This window comes from Tauraco erythrolophus, chromosome 17 (assembly GCF_009769465.1).
Source record: "Tauraco erythrolophus isolate bTauEry1 chromosome 17, bTauEry1.pri, whole genome shotgun sequence".
In the NCBI taxonomy this organism is placed as follows: Eukaryota; Metazoa; Chordata; class Aves; order Musophagiformes; family Musophagidae; genus Tauraco; species Tauraco erythrolophus.
The window spans coordinates 1,297,702-1,322,431 of NC_141481.1; the positions used below are offsets into that span (position 1 = coordinate 1,297,702).

The window sequence follows — 24,730 nt, forward strand, 5'->3', positions numbered from 1 at the left end:
AGCTCACCGGGCACCATCTGCCTCGGAGAGCGCGGGCAGGGAGGGCGAGCGAGCCAGGGAGCGCGGGGCGCTGGGAACGCCCAGGGCACGCACCGCCTTCCCTGTGCAAGCAAGACCCTGGTTGGGTTTTGGGGCATGTCTGGTTTTTTTGCTTTTTCAAATGTAAAATTGGGCATGTTTGTTGGGGCTGTTTCATCTTCAAAGTCAAAGGACAAGAAGTGCCCCTGCTTCACCGCACCGGTTATGACTTTGTTTTTGTTTTGAGATAAAAATGGAGGTTTAGTTCAAGTGTTCCAAAACCAGATACCACTCTCTCTCTCTTTCTTGTAGGCAGGGTGCTGCTGTGCCAGGCAAACCAGGAGGGATCTCCCGTGTACAGTGCCCCCAGTTCACTAGTATACACATCCACAAGTAAGCCAGTGTTACGGCTCTTTTCTTGTTTTGTTTTGTGACGAAAGCACATTAATGTGTATTAAGCCCCCTAAAATGTAAACTTTCCCAATAGCTCTCGTTAAGGTAAATGTGGTATTTACAAACGTGTGTAAGAACGTCAACAGATAATTCAGTGGTTTTAGTTGCATCTTTATTCTCAAAGTATATTTTATTAAAAAAAGTTTTTTTAAAAAATACCAATATTGCAATGTTCTACGGAAATGGTCAAAAGTTCTAGAGTAACACTGAAATTTTTTCAGAATCCAGTACTGTTGCGCACTCTGCATTTTGTGTAGAAGATGGAAGTTGTGTTTCCTTTTCCTTCCTGCTCACAACTGTGATTTAATAAACAAAAAGTCTTGTATCATGCCACCATTTGATTGTATCAGGAAGTGAATAGATATGATGCCTTTTTCACAAAAGGAAAAAGACTGTCTGCTTGTGGGTGTTTTGAATTATAAAAAGCTGCCCTAATGAAAATAGCAAAGACAAGCTGAGACAATAGATGCTGCCACCAGGGATTTTTCTGTACAAAACTTTGGAGTAGAAAAGTGTCCTCTGAAATCCTGAAGTAGAAGCAGAACCGATTGATTTTGCTGAGAGTATTTTAGATTGTATTGGTGGTACCACTGATACCCACCCTGAAATGTGGTCAGCTGTTAAGCCTCTAGCCAAATCAAACACTCATAACTGCTGCTTGCAGAATTAGGGGGAACAGCAGCATTTGCTCTACGTCCTTAGCAGTCCTCTGTAACGAAAATATTTTACATTGTCTGATTTAACAACGTTATCGGATATGCTCTTTATGAAGATTGTATTCAATCTAGAATGCAATTCTACTCTTTTAAAGCTTATCTAGACTACTAAAATAATTATTTTATTAATTAAAACCAGGAATGAGGATGAGAGTTCCATAGTGATCATCTCTACAGTCATGTAACTCTCTTGTGTCAAAGACTGTGAATATCATCCCTAGAGCTGCTGCTTTTACAGTATAAATGAGTTCTATTTCAAATTGCGAGTCTACAAATACGTAGTTAACCAACAAAATAAATGAAGTGTTTTAAATTATAACTGAAATTATCAATTAAATCTGCATTTGCTTCCAGATGCTCCAAGAATATTTTGTGCTGTCACCTTTCCCAAGCAGGTTTTTTTAATCCTTGTAGTAACTTAGAGATGAAATACTTGCTGTATAAATCAGTGTTCCCTATAATACATTTTAGTGGACTAATCGTTTTTGACTGAAATACCAGTCTTTTGACTGAAATTGCCAATCTTTGACTGAAGATTCTCTTCCTAGAAAATTGTCCGCATTTCATTCGTCTCACTGTCAGGGACCTTCTTTGGGGGTTGGGGGGAAGTGGCTTTGTTTTTTATTTTCTGGAGATTAAATAAGGCCTTTCTTAAGTTTACCCTGTTGCTCCTATTATCTCACTGAGTTCTGTCCTAGGAAATGTATTTGTGAGGTTGCTGTTTACATTGTACAGTATTTCCACTATTATTAAATCCGTGGATAGTTGTTGTGTAGCTAGCTAAGCTCTATACTTCACTGTTTGCATTATGTCTCATGAGTCAATCCCTTGGAAAAAATCTTATTTTGCAGTGGTGCTCCTTGAATAATGATATCCTAACAAACACCTGTTTGTTTTCAATTATGCCAAATAGATAAGTAAACAGACTTTGCCTATCTGCCTCCCACTGGGCAACGTGTAATACACAGTTTCGTAACACAGATTGCTAGTAGCCCTTGCAGTAGAAATTATTACACTTTTGTTGAATCTGTGTGCCTGCAAGTTATGATTTTTCTTTTATGATGTATAGCATTTTATATTGCCAAAATGTTGTTTCCCCCACAGGGTCGCAACTCCTAATAATACAAAAATTACTGAAATTACTAATGATTGTAATTAGTTTTTTGTTTCTTCATATTACAAAACTTTCAATAAAGATGTAAAATAGTTCCGTTTCTATAAGACTCTACTAAGAAGTGAATAGAAACGAAGCTTGAGTTTTGTCTCATTTTCTTTCTTATGTTATTTTAATGATCTTCTATACTCCATTTTTATTCACATTTGTAATATTGAAATGATAACTGATGAGTCAACATTATAATCTAGGAGACTAATACTTTTACTGTTACCGTTCCATGCAGACAACAATATTTCAACCTTTGTCTTTGAATAATTGTTCATCATTTATTCTGTTACTGCCAGTACTGTAATCATGTAATATTTCAGAGCAGCTTACAATGTAAGAATTAGGAGGTTTTAAATTTATGATTTTTTTTTAGCAGAAGGGAAAGAGTCAGCTGAGATTTTTAAAGCCATCTGAGAGGTTTGCAGTTCATTAAATGCTGATAACATTTAGGAATTTTTAGGTATTTGGAAGACTTTGGAAATAACATTTTTAGAATTGTTGTTCTCTTTAACTTGACTGCTCGTATTTTGTTCCTGCATTATATTCTATAAGGAGTGAAGCACTAAAACATGATTGTAAAACATTTTTTTCTTAATTTGGCTAGCTTTATTTATTACTTAACTTTTTTACTTTTGATTGTATTGGTCACTAGTAGTCTCTGAGTCTCTGACTCTGAATGCTTTTACCCCATCTATTTTGGGTAGTCAGAAAGAGTGCATTTCTTGGAGCTATTCTTTCCCTCTGGTCTTTTATTTCCCCAGGATATATTTTACGTATCACATTGTATGTTTCCTAGTGCAGTGATTAGTTACACCTCTGAATATGTCAGGAGATGGAAACATGGCTCTGCATCCTTCCACAACTTCTGGCCCTTTACATGATACAGAAAGAAATGAGCTGTTTCTTCTGCAAGCAGTGGAACATATCAGTAGCAATAGTCTCTCATGCCTCATCTGTTCTCTTATGCTGAAGCAGAAGATGGGACCTGGATCAATTTTTCATTTGCACATCTATTCTGGGAATAGATAATTTGTTATGTAGAAGGCACAGTTTCAGCATGCGAATGTGTTTACATCCCTTGGTGGGACGGATTCTTTGACTTATTGAGACACCCAAAGTAAGGAAGCTCATGGTCTCATCTTGACTGCTGAAGGTTCCTGTAGCATTGGCATCTCGAGGACAGAACCAGTACAACTGATTTCAGTTAAAGCTTTCATCATTGTCCTAATGCAGAATATAGACAGATATTGGAAGGAGATGCATCCAGAAAGTAAACATTAGAGTACACCAAGTCCCAGCGAGTAAGTAAGCATTGACTGGAAGCTTCCTGGAAGCCCCTGATGTCTCTCTGAAACTTAGTGAATCAAAGATTTTGGCTGCATGTAACTGACAGTCTCTTTTGCATCCTTCTTTATACTAGTTGCTTCCACAGGATATTTTAAAATCCTGAAGAAATTGTTATCTACTGTTAAATAAGAAATGTATCAAAAAAATGTTGGAACTTTTTTAAAATTGAAGCCACTTGACAGTAGGATCCATGAGAATATTAAGACCCTGCTGGACAAAAGGAAGATTCAAAGAAGAAAAAGTTGTGTCACTGAGTATCTGTGTCACTGTTCTACAACGGACAGTAATATATCTGGGTATGTATGGTTAAAAAAAGGCAAAATACTAATCTGAATTTATACAAGAACTTTTAAAAATGATTTAGTGCCTATTTTCCCATTTTTCTGTAGTATGGAAGTGCCTGAAAATATGAATGAAATAGAATTTAATGAGAACAAAAACATGGGGAAGAAGGAAGACATGAAGTCATAGAATCATAGAATAATTCAGACTGGAAGGACCAGGTTGTACAGGGCACCTTTAGGGATGGAGACTGGACAACTTCTCTGGGTCATCTGTTCCGATGCTTGAATGTCCTAACGATGGAAACTTCTTTCAAGTTATGCTTGTTGTCTCTTGTCTTCCTAGTGTGTACCTCTGTAAAGAGCCTTGCTCTGTTTTCTTGAAAACCTTCTCTGCCCTTTCATGGCATGGGATGGAAAAGGAGATGCTCCTGCCAGTAGAGAAATTCTTCGTGCTCTGGAGTAGCTAATCAGCGTTCTCGGGCTCACTAAGCGCTAGCTTTTGTAGCGAGGAAGCCAGCCTAAAGCTGTGCATTACATTTTTCAAAAATTTACTGTTGTGCATACCCAGGTCCCATGGAAGGCAACGGGAAAGAGATTACAAATGTTAATAAAAGTTCAGTCAGCTAAGTATTTTTTTCTCTCTCAATCAGAACTTTGCTCTTGGTAACTTTTAGGCTTTATTTTAGCTCCAAGTAAAAATAAAGATACTTGAGTTATCAGGTATGTAACTACTAGTAGATTTTTTCTGAGCAGGTGTTAAAGGGACAGTTCACTGGACTGAATAGCGAACAGATACGGTAAAAGAGCAAATTGTTGCATGCCTTTGTTCAGAACGATGCGCGGATGAGTGCCTGTATTTCCCAAATGTTTTGCATGGCCATAAAAGAGAATTTTGCCTTGACTTCAATGAGTACATTTTAAACTGATGTCAATTTTGGCTTACATTTTCTAAATGTTGAAGCTGTTTCATCTTCAGGAAGCGTGCTCCAAAATATACATGCTCTTTTTCCATAAATTTTCATTTTTGATTAAAAATAAATAAATCTTTCATATTGCAGTGCAATGATAGAATTAAAAGAAAAATATTAAAATACAGAAATCAGATATTAATGTATTCTATTTTATCATACTCAAGGGCAAATGAAGTTGATGGCCCATTTTTTAATTGATATATTGATTACAATTTTCTAAGTAGTAGTGGCGGAATTCAGCAAAAATGATTGAGGTGGTACAAATGCTTATAAATCTGTCCCACGTTGTTCTTGTTCTTTAATTGTAATTGTCTTATAAAACTTCCATTAGTTTTTGTAATTAACCTAATGGTCTAAATGAATTTCCAGATCACTGGTTATTCATTTCAATATAGAAAATGCCATTACGTTGAGTTTAATTAATATAAAGTAAGTTCACAGTCCATTGTATCATTAGAATGGAATTGTACTGTTTTAACTGTTTCAATTATGAGTATTTTTTCCCTCCTATTTTGTTTGTCCCATTTATGGACTAGAGTGTTCATTCTGTGTTCATACTAAAATAGTACAAACCCTTCACAATTAAAATATTTAAAACCTGATGCTTTTCATGTTCCCTTCCTCAAAATATCAGTGTAGATATTTTTTTTGTATTTATCATTTCAACTATTTTTAAACTGAATTCAGTCAGTGCCAAATTCATAATCCCATGATATGCCCTAAAACATCTTATTTGTCTCGATATTCCTTTCACAGAAATACATATGACAGATAAGCACTCACCAGAGAATTCTTTTGCTTTGCGTCAGACAGATATTAAAACAATAAACCATGTTGCCCTGGGATTTTAGCTTATGAGCAACCTGAAAGCAACAAGGCAAAGATGAGACGTTTTTGAAAGGTGGGAAGGCAGTTCTTTCCAAAAATTCCCTTGAAACCTTTGGTCCTGTAATATTTTTGACAAGAAATATTTTTAATGCTTAAGCTCTTTTAAAGTAAATCAGGAAAACACATTCCAATACTTCAGAGCAGGCAATAGAAATGTTCCTAAATTATCTGAGCCAAAGTTATGCTTTATGTGCCAGGAGAGAAGGACAATCTCAAGCAGAAGCTTAAAGTATTAATTACGGGATATGGGAATTTTTGCTTTTTATATATGTTCTCTATGAAAAACTTACCAACACTTCTGTATGACAGACACATGGACTATTTTAAAAAGATTTCTTTTTTTGTAGGTGTTTTGATTTGATTCATAGGTGGAAGATAGTTCAGGACTTTGTTGATATGCATGGAGTAAATAAGGAAAATCAAAAGTACTAAGTATGAATACCACAAAAGTACTAAGTATGAATACCACATCCAATAGTAGGATTTAGTCCATTTGAGGAGTCACTGTGCTACAGAAATGAAAATTAAGTAAAGCCTATTTATTCAATATGTGTGTTGAATATCCTCGCTTAGAAGTAGGTTACTTGGTTTAGGAATATTAGTAAACTACCTAAAAAATGCTGTATGAAACTATTTTCGTGTTTCTTGTTTCAGTGAAGACATTCCAAGTTTTATTTTTCTGTGGCATTACTAATGGATTGAAGTAAGACCTTTGACATTCTATTATATTCTGGGATATTTCCAGTACCGAGAAGATTACATGGGGAAAATAAAATTTCAACAGGTAATTTAAAGTGCACTTCTGACCAGAATCATTAGTGGAAACATTCAATTTAGAGAGCTTGATTCAGTTGATTTTGTCAGATTTAATCTGTTGCACACGTGTAATTATCTGAAAATTATATTGTAATGGTGATAGTCTTCTGATAGTATTATCCTGAGACGCCAAGCAACTGAAGAGTAGGAGCTCCTGGCATTTGATATATCCTTTTCTGGGTTTTATATTTAAGACACCATTGACTGTGAAGTCCAAATGGACATATGTTTTATTGTAATGACATCAATGATTGATTTGTTCGGATTTTATTGTTGTAGTTTTTCTTAATTTACATGTTGTGATTTTACTGTTACTGGTAAGGGAGAGACTGTTTAGTAAACTTGCTGTTTTGCATAGGTATATGAGTCAGGAACAGTTTGAAGAATGAGTATGCAGATGTAGAAATAACTTGCCTATATTACATATTTGTGAATTAAATGTAAAACGTTTCTGAAAACTAAATTTTTTATTGGTCTGTTTTCTCTTAAACCAAAATGGAATGGCAGGTCACTTCGTCACATTTAAAATATATTTTAGTAGACTTTATGTACATGTTTGTGGTTTCATCTGCTTTTTATTTCTTCATAGAAAAAAAGGTAGAGCACCCCTGCAAAGGAGTTCTGTGATTAAGCCAATTTAACCATTGTAGGACTGAGATTCATGAATGAAACAGTGCAGAAATCCTGCCCAAAAGGAAATGTCCATATGTTTGAGTAGACCAATGGACACGTATCATTTTCAGGACATAAAAACCTGATTACTGACCATTCAGGAGTCAAATTATCTTTTAATGTACTTCCTGAATTAATTAATTGCCTTTATTTATAAAGTAAAGGGAATGACCTGGTAGTAACCCAGGAATAACGTGAAAATCTTTGTTCATATGTTAAAGAATAGTCAGTTTACATGAAAGTTTAAATAAAATAGATATCAATAGTAAATAGAAAGATAAGTTTGCTAATTGCTTTCTGGTTTGTGTTGTTTTTTTCCCTATATATAGAAGTGTTAAAGCTTGAAAAATCATGTATCAATTCCAGAGAAAAATATTGATGTCTTCTCTTGCCGAAATGTCTTAAGAAGGTTTTTAGAAACTGCTTTGGTCCATTGTATTGGACCAGAGGCCATGTTTTGAACAAAGTTACTCAAATGTAAATGCAGGGTAACTCCAGATAGTTATAAAGATAATATAAAATTAACAAAATTGAGTAAAATTATATTCATAAATATTATGTTATATTCTTGATTTAAGTATCAACATTTTTGTCATGTTATCAACGTCTTGAGTTTTTCAGCAGCACTGCCTGAAATTCTTGTTACAACATTTTTTGTGTTCTCTGTTGCGATATATTGTCCTTCTGTTACTATTTTCAGGATAACTGTCCTTTTACCTTCTATCAGTATTTTAAATGGTGACTAATAAGTCATCGGTATAATGTATTGTAGTTGCTGAGAATCTGTAAATATAGGTTTCATTTCACTCCTGCAGATTTAAGTGCCTTGCTGCTTATACTCATTCTTCTGTAAATCTGTTTAGTGATGGTGCAGTGTGGCTGAACTAGCACGCTCAAGAGTTTTATAAAGATAGACATATCCTGAATTGTGTGCCACTGACTTTATTTTTTTAACTTATACACCTGCGTAGTGGGAAATGACTGGAAATGTGTGCATTCTATTTTTAATAGTAAATTGTAGAGAGTATCTTTGTCCTTTAGTTCAAATAATAAAAATCACATTTCATCAAGGACAGTTGGGCATCTCGTGTCTTAACTTAGTGCTTTCCTGTTAATGGAGATATGGCACTTTGCCACTGGCAGTACTCGTGACTAACCAGTGAGTTAGGACAAGAGGATTATTTGGACTTACTCCTCTCAGTATGCAATGAAATAGTGAGAATTACATGTAGCTTTTTTTTTTGCATCGTGATCTATGATGTCATTGTATGTAGGATCTTTGGTGTAGAGTCCTATATGCAGGCTACTGATGGTTGCTTAGCTTTGCATTCTAGGTGCTGTGTTACTCGTTTTCAGTAGGCAGGCACACACCGTTGACCGTACATCTCAAGTCATTCTGTCTGCCAGATGTAAAACTGTTAATTTTGTGGTTTTCAGCATAGCCTGTGAGATTGGATTTCAAAAAAAGACTTCAGTGTCACTCTTCTTGCATTGTGTCACAGTTGTTAGTAAATCATGGCTCTTAAAACCACGTCATATACAGCAAATTCTTCAGCGTGAATTTAATAAGTACTTTTGAGGGGTTAACATTTTTAATATCTGTATGACTCTTTGCACATGCAATTCTTTGTTTTAACAATTTTTTCCATTAGGCTTGGATTAGGTTAACTAGCTGGTTTTTTTTCTCAATCACTCCCTGCCTAAATTGTGCCCAACTCACCAACATTCTGACGTTCTTTTTTACTGGTTAATTTTCTGTTGAGTTTCAGTAATCCTTGTGTCATCCAGACAGAACTTCTTGTCACCACGTAATTGACTTTCATAAATATTCAAATTACTAAATTTTGTCATCTCTTTATAGCAGTGCTACTCTTCATCTAGTTTTCCACAACCATGTCCTTTTTACTTTGTCTCAGAAACGGTGTTTAGCTAGACACGGGGGAATTTTTCCATCTGCTTGGAACTTGTAGATGTCCAACAACCAGGAACACAAGACAAGTTATTGATCAATTTAATCATCTATATTGGAAGGTTGTTCTTTAATTTAAGATCAGATGTGGCTTCTCTGATCTCTACTGTTCCTTTTCCTTTATGACATAGTTGCTTTGTTGTTTGCTTTTACCTACTGAGCTTTTTCTCATTTGTTAGTTGCTTCTTTTGTAAAAATTCAACTAGTCTTTGCACATGAACTATTTATGTTCTTTGTAACATCAACTGTGCAGTACTCTTGTTATTAAGTACACCATAAGTAATTTGATCATCAATTATAGCAATTTTTTATTCAAAATTTATGTAATTACATAGCTTTACAAAGAAATTCTCAGTCATCTTATCTGTCGTTTTTATCTCTCCACATTTTCTGTTTCTTTCGTGCATATTAAGAAAAATCCCTTGGTATCTGAGGGATGTAGGACGCTGCATATACAGTCCTGTAAAAGAAGCATGAGATATGTGGGAATTTCCGATAATCACTGAATAATCAAATAACTGAATCTCAGAATAGCTGAGGTTGGAAGGACCCTCTGGATGTCACTGTATCCACCCTCTGTACTCAAGCAGCATAGCCTTGAGCAGGCTGCCCAGGACTGTGTCCAAACAGCTTTTGAATATCTCCAAGGATGGAGACTCCACAGCCTCTCTGAGTACCTGAGCCAGTGCTCAATCACTCTCACATGGAAAAAGTTTAGGCAAAAAGATGAGATGGTTCCAGGTTTTGGCGTCAAGATTTTGCTCCAAAGGTTATAAACTCCTGTCATATAATGGTATCAATGTACATAGAAACCAGTGGTCGTTTGTTTATTGGTATATTGGAGGGCATGAAACAAAGGAGGGCAGAGAAAAAGAGTACCTCCATATATATTTGAAATAATGTAAGGAAATCTAGGTGTGAATTCAGTATGTGCAAGTCATTTTCGAAATAGTAGATCAATTATATCTGGAAACAAGTTTAAGGTAAAGGTAACCAAATATCGAGTTTTGTTGGAACAGTTATGTGTCTTCCTACAATTTAACATAAGCATATTAAATCGGAATTTGCTTTTACTGAAATATTCTATGTTTTTTGAGTTCCTTTGATTATGTTGGTGATTTGGTATGGAAATTCTTACAAATCTTATTTTTGATGTGTCAGGATCAAATAGTTGAAAACTGACTTAAAGCAGCTGTCCTCTTTTTCTAGAAATATTTACATAATATCTCACAGTACACTTTACTATAATAAGTTTCACCAAATTTATGTTAAAATTTTGTGCTAATTTGGATTTAACTGGAAACTTAATGCCGTAGTGTTGTGTAAAGGGATTCAATTACAGTGTGCAGTGTTTTGTAAGTAACTGTCTCACATAAAAAGTTAATTAATCAGAGCTGTGTCAATTTCCTTGTGCCATGTCAATTTGCAGCAAGGTAATTAATCACTAATCGCCCAGTGTGCAGCAAACTAAGGGACAATCCGTGAGTCATTTATTGTTATTTTTTTCAAAATAAATGGCACACAGAGCCATGAAGAAACACATCTTGCCTTTCATAATATTTTTATCGACAGTTTTGCATGTTGTAATAGACTGCAGCAACAAGCAGCTGTAGTTCAATGGAATATGAATATTAAAGAAACAAATGAGAGCAGATTTATAGGCCATTGCTTTTCTGTTATGTCAGTTTTGAGATTACACTGAGCAAATGAACAGTGAAAAATTACTCTTCCATGTGGAGAATGGTGATTAGACTTGTACATTAATTAGAGATTTTTGTTTTCCTTTTCAATGCATTTCAAATGAGAATGTCCTATAAGTAACAGTTTGTCCAAAATGCAGATTTATTTGTTCCTAAACAACAGGGTTTAATACTGACATATATTTTTGTACCATAGTAAGGAAATCATTGTTCTTCTAATTGTAAGTATGTGTTTCAAAAAATAAATAGATTGGGAATGAAAGAAATCGAAGGGACCGGTTGTAACTGGATTTGACATATATTGCAAATTTCCCTTGAATTCAGTTAATTCAGAACTAGATTCCCAGGGGTAATCATATCACAAAAGTGACAGCTGAAACAATGTATTTTCAGCTTGCTATTTTTAAATATCGCGAACTTTCTAAAGATTTTTTTACTCTGAAGTTTTCAGAATCCATATATATGTAATTTTAAAGCCTTTTTATGTTAAATTCTGTAGTAACAGCTTAAATTTTGCTTGCAGTGTACTTTGGACTGTGTATTTACATGTGAAGATCTACACACATCCTCTTTAATGCAGTTATTAAAATGCTTTTAAGCAATGTAAAGTAATATTACTTACTCCTTTTATGGTGGAGTGAAAACTCACTACACAGCGTACATGGGGATAAACTCCCGATTCAGCTCCTGAAATCTCAGATGATATCGTATAGATTGTTCTGCTTAGCCTTTCTCACTGTGTTACCCATTATATCTCTTTGTTTTTAATTTATTGTCCGGCACTTCTGAAGTGTTTCCTCAGCAGGGCTCCTCCTAAACTGTGGGAATAATGTAAATGTGTCTCCCTGCCTTTCGAGCAGTGAAACTACGTTGCAGTAAATTAGCTGTAAACTGATGCAAACATGATGTAGCATTAAAATTCTTCGCCATAAAACATTTTAAAACTCTTGATGGTGAATGACCTGATAGTTTGTGCAAAGAAGGAAAGATTAAGAGTGATGAGAGAGAGATTTGTTCATCCATTTTGATGGCACACCTTTCTTGAGGCATATGGCATGCTCATACAAATTCAAACCACAGCACAAATGCAAAGAATAATTGCCCATTAAAATGGCTGTATATTTTTATGGCTTTGATACAAAATCTGCCCCCTGTTGTTTTTTGCATCTGCTACTCTTCCATCTATCTCAAAGCTTTAAAACTTTAATACTCAGTGTATAACCCTTAAGTATTTTTTACCAGGTGATATGTCTCCTTTTGGGAACTCAGACTTTGTCATTGTTCATTCAGTCTTTGTTTTCTAAGGCATGTGTTGAGATATGGTACGTAGAAAGTGCACCTACCTGTCATGTTCATTGAATAAAAAATGAACAAAACCAATGTTTATATTACATCTTTGGGAGAAATTAAGATATGATTAAATTTCATGTGTGGACATAAAGATTAAGTTCCAGTTCTTTATCTCATGCTCATGTTTGTTTTCTATATAAAGTCATTAGTTACCTAAATTTTACTTATCTACTAACATGAATCCTGTTAATTCCAAAGGCCTTTTTATTTGCTTAAATGTTGCAGTTTGGTGACCAGATGACATATTTGAGGGCTAAACTGAAGTTTGATGAGGGAGATACCCCGACAGTGTTTCCGTGATTAAAAAGTGTATCCAGAAGAGAGAACTTTTTAGACAATATTCATTGTAATGGTACTTTTTTTCAAGAAAATAACTCATCTTAAATATAAAAATAGAACAAATACATTTAAAGGAGGAATCTTACCAATCTACTGTTCCAAAAAGAATTTATTTTAGGCTGTACTACAAGGCAATTTGTATGTTTTTTGATAATTGCATTAAGCAAAACCAAGCATTTCCACAGCATATTTTTTTCACACTTCTCTTTTAATTTGAAAAAGTGAAATTGCAGTTCTGCTGTAGGAACTGATATTTTGTTGTTGCCATTGTAGTCCCAGTCATATTTGAATAGCTGAATGAATAACTACAGAACTGATGGGGCTATCAGATGAGAATGTAAATTGTTTCTTTGACTTGGTATTATATATAGTCCTTAGAAAGCATTTTTATTTTTTTAACCTCATATTATCAACATGTAGATGGTGAAATCTGCCTTTTCTGTATCAGAGATCAGAAGAATTCCAGTCATCAAATTACTTTGATAAATTTAAGGTGCTTTTGCTTAGACGTGGACTCAGATGCTTCCCTGCTGAGAATCAAACACATTTTCAACCCCATTATAATAGCATTTTCACTGATTCAGTTTCAGCAGTTTGGCACTGAGGCACTAAGGAAGGTTGACCTACAAACTGTAAGTCATTAAAATCTTTACGCCTCCTGACTAGTGTATTCATTTCTTTTGGGACTGGTTAATGCTACTTAATGCTTCCTGATGGGAGAGCCCTTTTCATGAAAATTGTTTTTATGAAGTCCATTCTTCAGTTGTGTACTAATGGTGCCACTTCTACTGGTTATTTTGAGGTGAGGATATTAAAAAGTTAGTAGCAAAATAAATTCTGTGGTTACTAGATATTCTTAGCCATCTGATTTATCAGCTGGGCTGGAGTAGCATAGTTTTTTTTGCTGAACTCAAATATAGGGTGAGATGACCTTGTTGATTATTTAACCTCTAATCTTAATCTTTAATATTTAATATTACTACGTGGAAATAGATGGCATGTTTTCAGATACTCTGATTTTCAGACTGACCCAAGTCAATTTTTGGGGATGGATATAGTTCTTTTATATATGAGCTCTACTGTTAGACCTCACTTGATCATAAGACCTTGCAATGTTACTGTTAGTTCCATGTTTCTTAGGCTTACTTTCTATCATGTCTTATCCTCTTCCTGACAGAACTCCAAATCATTGCTCTACCTTCTACTAATTGCTTCTACAAGCTTTTTTAGAGGTTTGCTTTACTCTAGACATTACATGCGTCATGATTTTATTAAGGAGACGATGCAAGGCAAGCATAGCAAAGCAATTAAATTACTTCAGGCTTTTCATTCTAACACATCCTTTGTGTTGCAGATCCTTTGAAAATGGTAGAAATCTCTATCTTGTCTTAGTATCTTCCATGAATGCTGAGCCTCCATTAAGTGTTCTGGGTTTGGTAAACACTTACGGGCTAAGTGACTCTTTCTGCTATCTCTATCTTCTAGCTTTTTCTTCTCTTTCATAGGAGAAAACCTTCTTTCTCATAAACATTTATTGTAAAAGAAATATTTTCTGTTCTTTTCACTCATTCCTTGATGGGGGCACTCTGCTTTTCCGGTGACATTTCTTTACAGAGAACCATTCACTGGCAAAGATTTAAGGTCAGTGGCCCTTGTAATTCTTTCCAAGGTACAACCACCATGAAGATTAAAGAGTATTTAGGATAAATGCTCAATTATTGCAAAATATATGTTTTAAAATGTCTACATGAAACCTGGTTTGAGTGGTACAATTCAAAGTAAAAAGATGCTCAAAACACTTCAGGAATTCAGGCTTTCGCAGTGGTTTATCCTCAGTGTCTCCCATACAAGTTCTGCACAATTCTAGTTAGTTTTTATCAGACCTATATTTACTGATTTATTCTGAAAATCAAGAGATAGATCCGTTCTTCACATACATGCATAATGTGTTTGGCTGGATGGAGGAATTGGTTAATCAGTTATCTGATTTAAATATTGCCAAACATAGATGTTAACTACAGAGAATTAATTGCTGTAACAGATCTTAGAGCAGGAATTTTCAGATCATGTATTGCAAGCCCACAACATTGTTAGATACCTTACATTGCTTAAGCTTAGACTTTTTTGAGTTGGTTTGGTTTTCTTTGCCGTGTCTGCTGTTTTTCTTGTGAAAGTATGTTTTTTTGTCAATATGTCGAGAACTACAGATGCACATGTGTAAGTAAATAAGTTGTCCAAGCTGCTCAAAGGTTGTCAGATTTAAGTAGTTTTTTGTCAATGGCTTTAGGTCTGAGAAATTTCTCTTAATCTTGGTATTTAAGAGTATCTCTAAAGACTGCATTTTTTCTAAATCTAGCCGCAAAACACCAACCTTCGGATTCATTATGAAGCTATCTACTGTTTCAGATACCATTTTTTCCTGGCCAGACTCTAAAGTCCATTTTTTCCCATTTGCTTAAGCAAACTCTTCTCAGCACTGGTTTTTGGAGGAGTTTTATTTTTATTTATTTATTTGCATCATTTGAAAAAAAGAAGGTACAACAGGTCTCAAACCTGTTGGAGAAACTTACTTCTAGAAATGACTATCTAGGTGGCAAAGAGTCATTTTTCTAATGCAGTCAGACTGCAGCTAAACATTGATCTGATAACAAAGATATTCATATGGTTAGATTTGTTCTCCATCTAGTCCAATACCCTGTGCTTGGAAAGGAGCAAAAGCTGGATTGTAAAGGTTGTAATACTAGAGCTAGTGTGCATGTATATAGTTCTTTGAACATTCTGTTGGCTTTGTGCAATTTGGAGTGGTTTTGTATACCAGAGGTGATGTCTGTATACTGTTTCTGTGCAGGGAAACTGTTCATCTTTTTTAGTCATTTAAACTTTTAGCATCTGTAACATCCAGCGACAGAAAGTTCCATAGTGACTTAATTAGAGGTTGTGTGAAGAGCCATCTTTTCCCATGTTTTCTCATTATTCACAATTGTGGAGCTTTGTCGTAGCTCCACGGTCACTTCTTTTCCACGCTGAAGAGTCCACTTTATTATTTCTCTTACAGAAGTAACAGACATGATTATAGTTATAATAAGTGACTATTTAAAATGTGTGTTGTGCACATCGCCTAATTTAAGCCAAGACAGGAAGTCTCCAGCATGTGGCATTCACAAATGCATTCTCTAAGGGCCAGAAGCGAACAATGATGCCATGATGTCCAACCCTCGTGCTTTTCTCGTATTGGTAGCTTCCATCTATGAAATTTGATCAGAGCATTGCACCTTTTATTTATCTGTTACTATGGGGAAATAGTCCATCCTATCAGAGGAACTGCAGCACAGCCTGTAGATCTTTTTACTATAATGTTTGCTTATATCTTCAGTCTGCTAAAAGATATCTTTCACATTTTCATATATGTGGTAGATTGACTTTGGCTGGATGCCAGGTGCCCACCAAGCTGCTCTATCACTCTCCTCCTCAGCAGGACAGTGAGTGGGGGAGAAAATAAGATAGGAAAAAACTTGTGGGTCAAGATAAAGGCGGTTTAATAAAGCAAAAGCAAAGGCCAGGCGCGGCAGCAAAGGAAAACAAAAGATTTATTCTCTGCTTCCCATCAGCAGGCAACATCCAGCCACTTCCCTGGAAGCAGGGCTTCAGTACACGTACTAGTTGCTCCAGAAGACAAATGTTGTAATAACAAATGCCCCCCCTTCTCCTTTCTCTTAGGTTTTATTGCTGAGCAGACGTCATATAGGAGGGAATATCCCTTGGTCAGTTGAGTCAGCTGTCCTGACCATGTCCACTCCCAAGATCTTGCCTGCCTCCAGCCTACTTGGCGGGAGGAATGCTGGAGAGCCAGCCTAGGTGCTGTGTAAGCCCTGCAAGCAGTAGCCAAAACGCTGGGGTGTTACCAACACCTCTCTAGCTACCGGTACAAAGCACAGCACTATGAGAGCTGCTATGGGGAGAATTAACTCCATCTCAGCCAGACCCAATGCGATATGCACGTTCTACTAATTTTTTTGCAAGACTGTTGATGTTTACTTTGAAATGAAAAGGGCAAAAGTTACATAGTCTCAGCAGTAGGTCATGATTCTAACACTTCTGTATTTATAGTGGTCAATATTCAACGTTGCATAAACAAAAGTACTTACTGCATCCAAGTTTCCAAGTATATGATATGTATGTTGATTTTCCCAGAAAAAATGTTATCCATGACTATTTCTTTAAGCCTTCTTAAATGCAGTCAATTGCAAAGTTATCAACAGGATATAGAGTTCTGCAAGTTCATCATTCTGATTTTGACACTTTTTTTTTTTTTACAGAAAGAGGAATAAAAATATAGTATTTGAACTTTTAAAAATACTATTTTCATTTAATTTCATTGCCATAAGGTTGTTTTATGTTGTATGACAGACATGTAAATCTTTGCAGAATTACTGTACAACCTTTTTGTCAGTGAGAAGGACCTACTAGTAGTCAGGCAGTAACGGAGAAGTTACCATAATTACGGTATTTTCCTTCATGTGTTCAGTCAGCGAGATCTACAAGTTGTGAATTTTTCATTTTCTTTTTCAAATTCAAGTATTTTTTAAAAATTAATGCTAAAATAAATTAAAGACAAATGTGGATTAAAATCAATTGGTATTTCAGGCTTGAAAAACTTACTGGTTTATACATCATAACTTCCATTTTCTTGCTTCTTATTAGGACTTTGTTAAGCAGTATTTATTTCTTTTATCTCTTTATTTACAAACTGAAAAAAAATCAACAATGAAGCACAACTGAAGTAACCTGAGTGCCAACAGAGCTGGATTTGATTTTTTTCTCACTGATGAATTCATTCCAAGAATACTTATCCTATCATTGGCCAGAAATATATATACAAAGGAGAAATGAAGTAATGAAATATTGGTTAAAAAATGGCAGAGAAAAGTGGAAAGTTTACTTTTTATTTTCAATTAGAAGTTTATGAAGAGAGATATTTTACAGACATTTTACAGAAAAAAAAAAAAAACACCCAACCTCTAAGTAGTACTGTATTACTGTTCAATTTCTGTTTAAAATATTTTAAGTCTCACATGGAATGGTAATTAATGTTTACACTTAGTTGCAATGACAATATCAAAATATCTGAGTCAATTTCTTTTTTATATGTCTAGATTTTTTCTATTGGTTCTGAGTATTATCTGAATTCATATAGATATTTCCAAACCATGCAACCCTTGCCTTTGAAGGAATAATAAGTACTGTTATGAACAAAAGTACACCCCCAAAATCTAAGAAAACTCTTGCTCTGTCTTTCTTTCCCTTGATACACAATTAAGACCCAGATAATAATCAACTTTTGAACAAAAGTAAAGCTCTGTTAGATTGGTAAAATCACTGGATTGTTTAAGTCACTGGAGGTCACCTGGTCTAATGCCTCACCTCCACTCAAAGCAGGACTGACTTTTGAAGATAGATCCAATAATGTGATGGAAATGTCTCTGGCATTATAAATGTGAACCTGAACTGAGCGACTTGGAACCTCCAGAGTCTCCTGGTAGCAGTGTTGGCTAAAACAGTCAACAATATTTTTAATAATGAGCATCTTTTAAGAGACTCAGAACCACGTATGATAGTGCCATCTAAATTCCTAGATTGCTGTCTCCTGCTGCATACAAAGACCTAGATGAGACCTCTAGCTAAAAGGCTTTTACTTTTTACTTTACTATTTGGCAACTCCCTCATCCAGTTATAGACAAGCTTTAATATAAGCACAAAGATGCTGCTATGCTACGTTTGGTTCAAAACACTAGATTGATCTGAATATTTTCCGTTCCTCTCCTTTCCTTCACAGTGCCAGGATTTCCCTACCCTGCTGCAACTGCAGCTGCTGCTTACAGAGGTGCACATCTAAGAGGCCGAGGTCGCACGGTCTACAACACGTTTCGTGCAGCAGCCCCCCCTCCTCCCATTCCAGCCTACGGCGGGTAAGGAGATGAGCCTCTTTTACTGATTAGCATGAGTCTCCAGAGGGTGCAAACTGCCCGTGACTGTGGTGCATGCTGACGGGGTCTCATTGCAGAAACCACGGCGGCGTGCAACCAGTCCCAGCGCTGGAAGTGGTGCACCTTGCACGCAGTATTGAAAAATGACTGTAATTTGTACTGCCATGGTTGGTGGCCTTAAGCATTTCAGATGTCACATATTGTTATGTAAATGCTCTTAGAAACCGAATGCTGTGGAACAGAGAAATTGTTTCAGCTAAAGATATATTTTTGATGATTGCAAACATCTGGTTATTAAGGAGGTTGGATCAAGTTAACTTCTTTTTCTTCAAATCATCCACTGAAGCTTGTCTCTGGACGATAAGGCTTAGTGGTGTGGGTTTTTTAATTATTATTTTATTACAGTTTGTTTAGTTTTTCTAGTTGACCTCTTTACCAGGATAGAAATCTGGGGTGCTCCTCTCAGGGCCATGTGTTTTTCAGTACATTTGCTTAAGTAATACCTTAAGATTTCACTGTCGGTGACCTACATTTACTAAAATCAGGTAGTAAACTAAGGAACAAAGGAGAGAATTCATAGTAATAATTTCCAGAAACTCAATAATCTTCTGTTATTTCAGAAGATTTATTTTTTTTAGGTATAGTTTTGAGGGAAAGAAGGAAGGAACAAATTCTCCTGTAGCTCTATAATGCTGACACAGAAAAGTGTGGGTGGTTTTTTTTTAGCTGCATATGGTGTTTAAATCCGTAACAATGTCAACAGATTTTCAGCTATTAAGAAATTGAGAAGTTTGGTAAATCAGAAAACTTCATAGTTCCCAGCCCAGGATAGTATTTTGTCATAAAAATTTGAAGTAGATATGCCACTACCTCTCTGTAGAGCAACGAGATCTTTCTGAGAAAGTGTCAGGAAGGGTTCGCGAAGTCTTTGAGTGAAGGTGATCTCGTTCCCTCTGGCCTCACTAAAATCCTGTTCAGCAGCAACTCTGCTCTCACTGTGGATAACCCCTCGGAAGGGAGCTTGCAGCACAAGATTGTGCTTCCACCCTGTCCTCCTACTTCGTTACGGTGGGTGGAAGATGGGTGCCCTTCACTACTTCCCTCAGTTTCTCATGAAGCCTTTGTTCTGTTAAGCCAAAAGGCACGTCTGTTTCTAGACATGTTTGCTAATATAGTCGGTCAGCAATTGAACTGAATTTTCAGGGATATTTAAGACAAGCACTTTGACCATCCCTTCACATTGGGCAGTTGCCACCTCTGAGAAATAAGATGTTACAATGAATACAAAAATGATCCCTCAGAAACAGGTTATTTTTAAAAGCGTATTCTATTTTTTTAACTTAAATGCTTTGTGTAGTTTAATATTAATTTAATAAGCAAAACAATATTACCACTACTGGAGGAAGGCACCATGATTTTGGAGATTACCTGGGTTACTGTTGGACAAGGATGGTGTCCCACCAAAGTTATCCTACTGTTGGCTAGAATCTCTTTATAGAGTTAGTCCACATATTTGTACGTGGCAATGACAGGAACAAGTTTAGAATGTCCTGCAGGAGCCAACTTCAATCTGAATGTCTCAGCTATGAGACGGATACTTCATATAAAGAAAGTGAACTCTTTCCATCTCGACTTAGTTTACGGAAATTCTTAAATTTGAGCACAGTGTACAATGTGTAGCAAGATAACAACATGGGTTATTACCAGTTTCATGATGTCACAAACATAATACCTTAATTAATACAAAGTCATAAAGTAACATAAGAAAATATATACCAGCTATGTGAGATACAGTCTTTTAATTGAACAATACTTTTTTTATGAGTATTTGCAAAATGAATAAATATTTTCAGACCAGTAAATAACTTAAATTTGCTTGAATTTAAGAGGCCACATGTGGGTGCTTGGTGTGTATGTGTGTGTTATATAAATTTTTATAGTTTAGTTAGTGCAGTGACTCAGCAGGAAGAACTAAATTTCCAAGTGTAACATATATATATTCTTATGCAATTGTACTGCTTACTTCCAGCATCTTTAGGTAGTAAGTTTGATATCTAAGTGTCTAAGTGTTGTGAACTGCTGGTGTAAGTTAATACAGACGTTTTGCACTGCAGTCAGGTTCAGCATGTTTCAGAACTGAGTTCCAAGAGGGCAGCTCAGCACTCTTAGTGTTCTGCAGGATGGTTTGACAGTTAGCTTTGGACAGATCTCACCTGTTATCTTGATGACCTGTCCTTAAAGCTGACTTCAGAGGGAGCATCCATTGCGTCATTAAGAAGTCACATATTCTCGTTCTTCTGATGACTTCCAACTGTCGGAGATGAACTCTTGGTAATCTAGGGCTCGCCTTGCCAGTCAGTATGTTTTCTAACACAATTTGACTCTGCAAAAGTTTTCAATTAGTAAGCTTTGTCTTAATTTAGATAAGTCTTAGTTCAGATGTTAGTTAGGTGTTATTTTCTCCATCCACCTCTTTTTTATAATAAGGCACTGCTTTCCAATGCACAAAACTAATTTCCAACTTTTGTTATTCATTTATCAGTGCAGAAATAATATATATCTCCATTGCACTGATTCACTGTTCGATTAATAAAGCTTTATTCTGTAATAATTTCTTTGCCCTAGCGTATTAGATCTTGTGCTAGTAACTTCACTGACACAACAGTACAATTTGGAATTTCTTTACAATGCTTTGTTCTGTGCTCACCTATTATGTACCCTGACCTATCGAAGAAGCAAAAAGGAATTTTCATCACAAAAAGTCCTTAATCAATGAAAATAAAAGAATGCGACTCTCAGTCACAATGAAAGTAGGAGTCAAGGAAAATTAGAGATAATAGATCACAAAGAATGAATCAAATTAAGGAAGCAAACAACTTAGAATATCATTTGTTAATAAAAAAAATGAAAAAGCTTTGAATGCTATTTTGCATTTAATTTAGTAGCAATTTCTCATTTTTCACTCAAAGAAGGATCCCAGCCTTAGAGCCAAGCAAACAATATCGTACTAAAATATTTTCAACCATTAAAAAACCCCAAACATTTATTTTGTATGATGACAGATATAATTTTAATTATAAATTTACGTGAAAATCCATCAATGTTTAGTTAGAAAAATATTAGTTTTCTTTTTAAAACAGAACCCATATATAAGTATAAATTACAAAGCTGAAGTTTGAAATGACCTTTTTCATTTTCTTTTATTTCGTTCACCTTAGAAAGCTTCTTACAGAAATAAAATATACTGCTTGATCTGAAATAATATTCTTCACACTTATTTATATTACAAAGTTTTGGAACAGAATCATTTTGCTTTAAATTTGGAAATCAACTGTAAAGCTAAGACTTATGTGTATTTCTTAGACAAGTCTGACATGCTGCTTACCAGTGTTTATCTCAGCAGCACTGTCTCAGGGTTCCCTGCTCTGTACCAAAAGCTGCCTTTCTGTTACATCTCCCTTGAATCTGTAGTTGTTCTTCTTCACCGGTGTCCTCTTTGAAGCTGACTGTGACCTTTTCTTAGAAACTGTTTATCAACAAATTGAAGAAATGGCAACTCGTCCCGGTCTGTAAGGAAATCTAGAAGATCTTGTGGTCATTAGACAAAACAAGTTAGTGTGATTCGTATGGAAAACTCTCTTCTCCTGTGCTTGACAGTGGGAAGCAGCAAATATGGGACACTTTGCTAGGTCTAAGGAAAATTATTGATTATAGCTGTATTTAAGGCCACTGTTTGCTATGAATCAAAGAACAGCACGCATGCTTTAAAATGTGTGATTTAAAAATAAAATCAGTGTGCATGAGATATGTAGCGCTACATGAATAATTAATGGGTCTTTTACTTGTGAGTGAGGCATTTCACTGATTCCTTGAGATAGCATCTTGTTTATTAGCTCATGGAAAATACTTCATTTTTAGTATCTGTGACATCATTTCTAATGCCTAGAAATACTATAATGTGCCGCTTACTCATAACTTCGTATGTATAATTCATTTATGTACCATAAAAACTTACTGAAACTGAAATGAGGGAGTAAAGTTTCATTTGTGTGAGAAAACTGAGTGCTGAGATTTAAAGAGTTTGGAGATCTGTGTGGCAAGGAGAGCTTAGCTTTGACACTATGCTGCAGGAGGAAGAGAAGCAAGAGATGGTCATGTTGTGTATGGCATGAGAGGTGCACAGAGATCAGAGCCTGTCGGTGTGGGAGGATGTAGCTGTGGAGCTATGAGCTACTGCCTGCTTATCTCAAGGGGCTCTCCAGGAACTTCACAGCAAGACTGGTGACTTGGTTGAGGAGTAAAGCAGTTACTATTTTAAGCTGACTAAATTCCTTTAATACCTTCTTTCTTGGGACACCTTCCATGTGGCAGGATTTGAGCTTACTGCTTCTTTGACCTTTCTTGCAGTCTTCTTTCTGGCTACTAGGTAGTGTTTTGTGAAAAAGAGGCAGTGATATAAAAAACAATGTCTTCTTGGCTTGACCTGTGTCTTTCTAGGTCTATCTGTTTTATTGACAAAATGCCTATTAATGGTGTAAGAAATGTCTAACTACAACAAAAGCTACTAGTAAATGTACTCTTATGACAGATTTTTGAATGCAGTTGGCAGTACTGACATTGCCAAATGAAAGGAGACAGAAGCAGGTTTTGTTCTCTGCAAGCAAGTGATCTGATTTTGATACCTGTAATTGCTTTTGGACTCTGCAGCAACTAGTAGCTCAGCATTCTTGAGAATCATTTACCAGATAGTAAAACATCATGAATACGATGCTCCGTCTTTATACTACTGTCAAGAAAAGCCAGTGTCTCTCTAGATCTGGTGGTATAGCAGATAGTAGTAGTAGAAGATAGCTTTATTAGTGAAACTAATGAGAAGCCCTTCTATTGCAGCATCGTTTGCCTCAAGTTATTCACAAGTTTAGTGTGTGATGACTTTTGTCTTCACATTTCCTCTCCACTCCTTCCAGTTCTGATGAAGCTAACAGAATTAGCTTTCAGTCCGTATCTCCACTTCTGTTATCTTTCCTGGGAAAACAAGGGGTAGCAATATTCTTACTTCCCTTTGAAAAGAAGAATTAAAAAAAACCCACCAACCCTAAATAAAATTGTGCAGTTGGAGAGAATGGAGGAGAAGTAACAGAGACTCTTCAGAAACTTTTCCCCTTTGTTACAACTGTTTTGAAGTGCTGCATTCTGGCTGAGTCAAAATTAAAAAGCAGCTTTATTTTCCAACGCCGTATTCTGCATTTTAGAAAAAAGGATAATTAATATAAGCTACTGCATCTACTCTGGTGATTATGATTTTTTCCAATACATTTCTTTGGGCTCACTGAAACTTCCTCTTACTTTATAGACTCTATGCTTGGTATATGTGTGCAATTGTTAGAAAAAAAAAAATTTTTTTGCCAGCGCATAGTTATTTATGTCTTCCAGCTTTGTTCTCTTCTGTGATACCCTCAATTAATTTTACAAAGCAGATAATATAACTAGTTCATGGCAGAAAATGTTGAAACTAGAAAGACAAGAACCTGCAGTTAGAGGACATCCTAGAAAGTTGAAACAGCCTCATGTGAGAGTTTCAGTTCTATAATTACAACAGTGAAAGTTGTGCTATTAGAATGTTGAAAGGCAGTACTTTAGTTCTCAGTCTTTTCTCTGGATTATTTTAAATAAGGTAGTTGTTTCATCTCTTCTGTTATTTGTTTCATGAAGGCTTCATATAAAAGATGGTTTCTGAGATGAAAAACTGGAATATACGCGTAGGACAGTGAAGGCGACCCTACCAGCAATCAGAAAACAGAACTTTGGTTCCTCAAGTGCTTTCTTTTAGTTGTGATGGACTGGAAATAGTGAACTATGACTGTGATTCCCATTGCAATGAATGAAATCATGATTGTAACGCCTGTTTGTTACACTAAATCAATCACATCATGCACTTAATTTGCCTTGGTTTATTTATGTTAACTTGTGAAGAGTGTGTATATGGCAGAGGGCCATATATGCTCAGCTGCTGTGAAGTTACTGAACTAAGGTTTGTGCAGTCAAGAACTCTGTTCTT

The 24,730-nt window shown here is 35.6% G+C and overlaps 1 protein-coding gene across 8 annotated transcripts in view; it reads left to right on the forward strand.

Annotated features, from left to right (window-relative positions):
* The window catches only part of RBFOX1 (RNA binding fox-1 homolog 1), a 284,067-nt gene that overhangs the window by 217,459 nt on the left and 41,878 nt on the right, over positions 1 to 24,730 (forward strand). For 6 of the 8 annotated variants that reach the window (XM_086622420.1, XM_086622427.1, XM_086622422.1 and 3 more), the window contains 2 exons: positions 331 to 411; positions 18,522 to 18,654. In XM_086622420.1, coding sequence (XP_086478546.1) covers positions 331 to 411; positions 18,522 to 18,654 — 214 coding nt within the window. The remainder of the gene's footprint in view (positions 1 to 330; positions 412 to 18,521; positions 18,655 to 24,730) is intronic. The other 2 variants (XM_086622424.1, XM_086622426.1) reach the window with 1 other exon arrangement.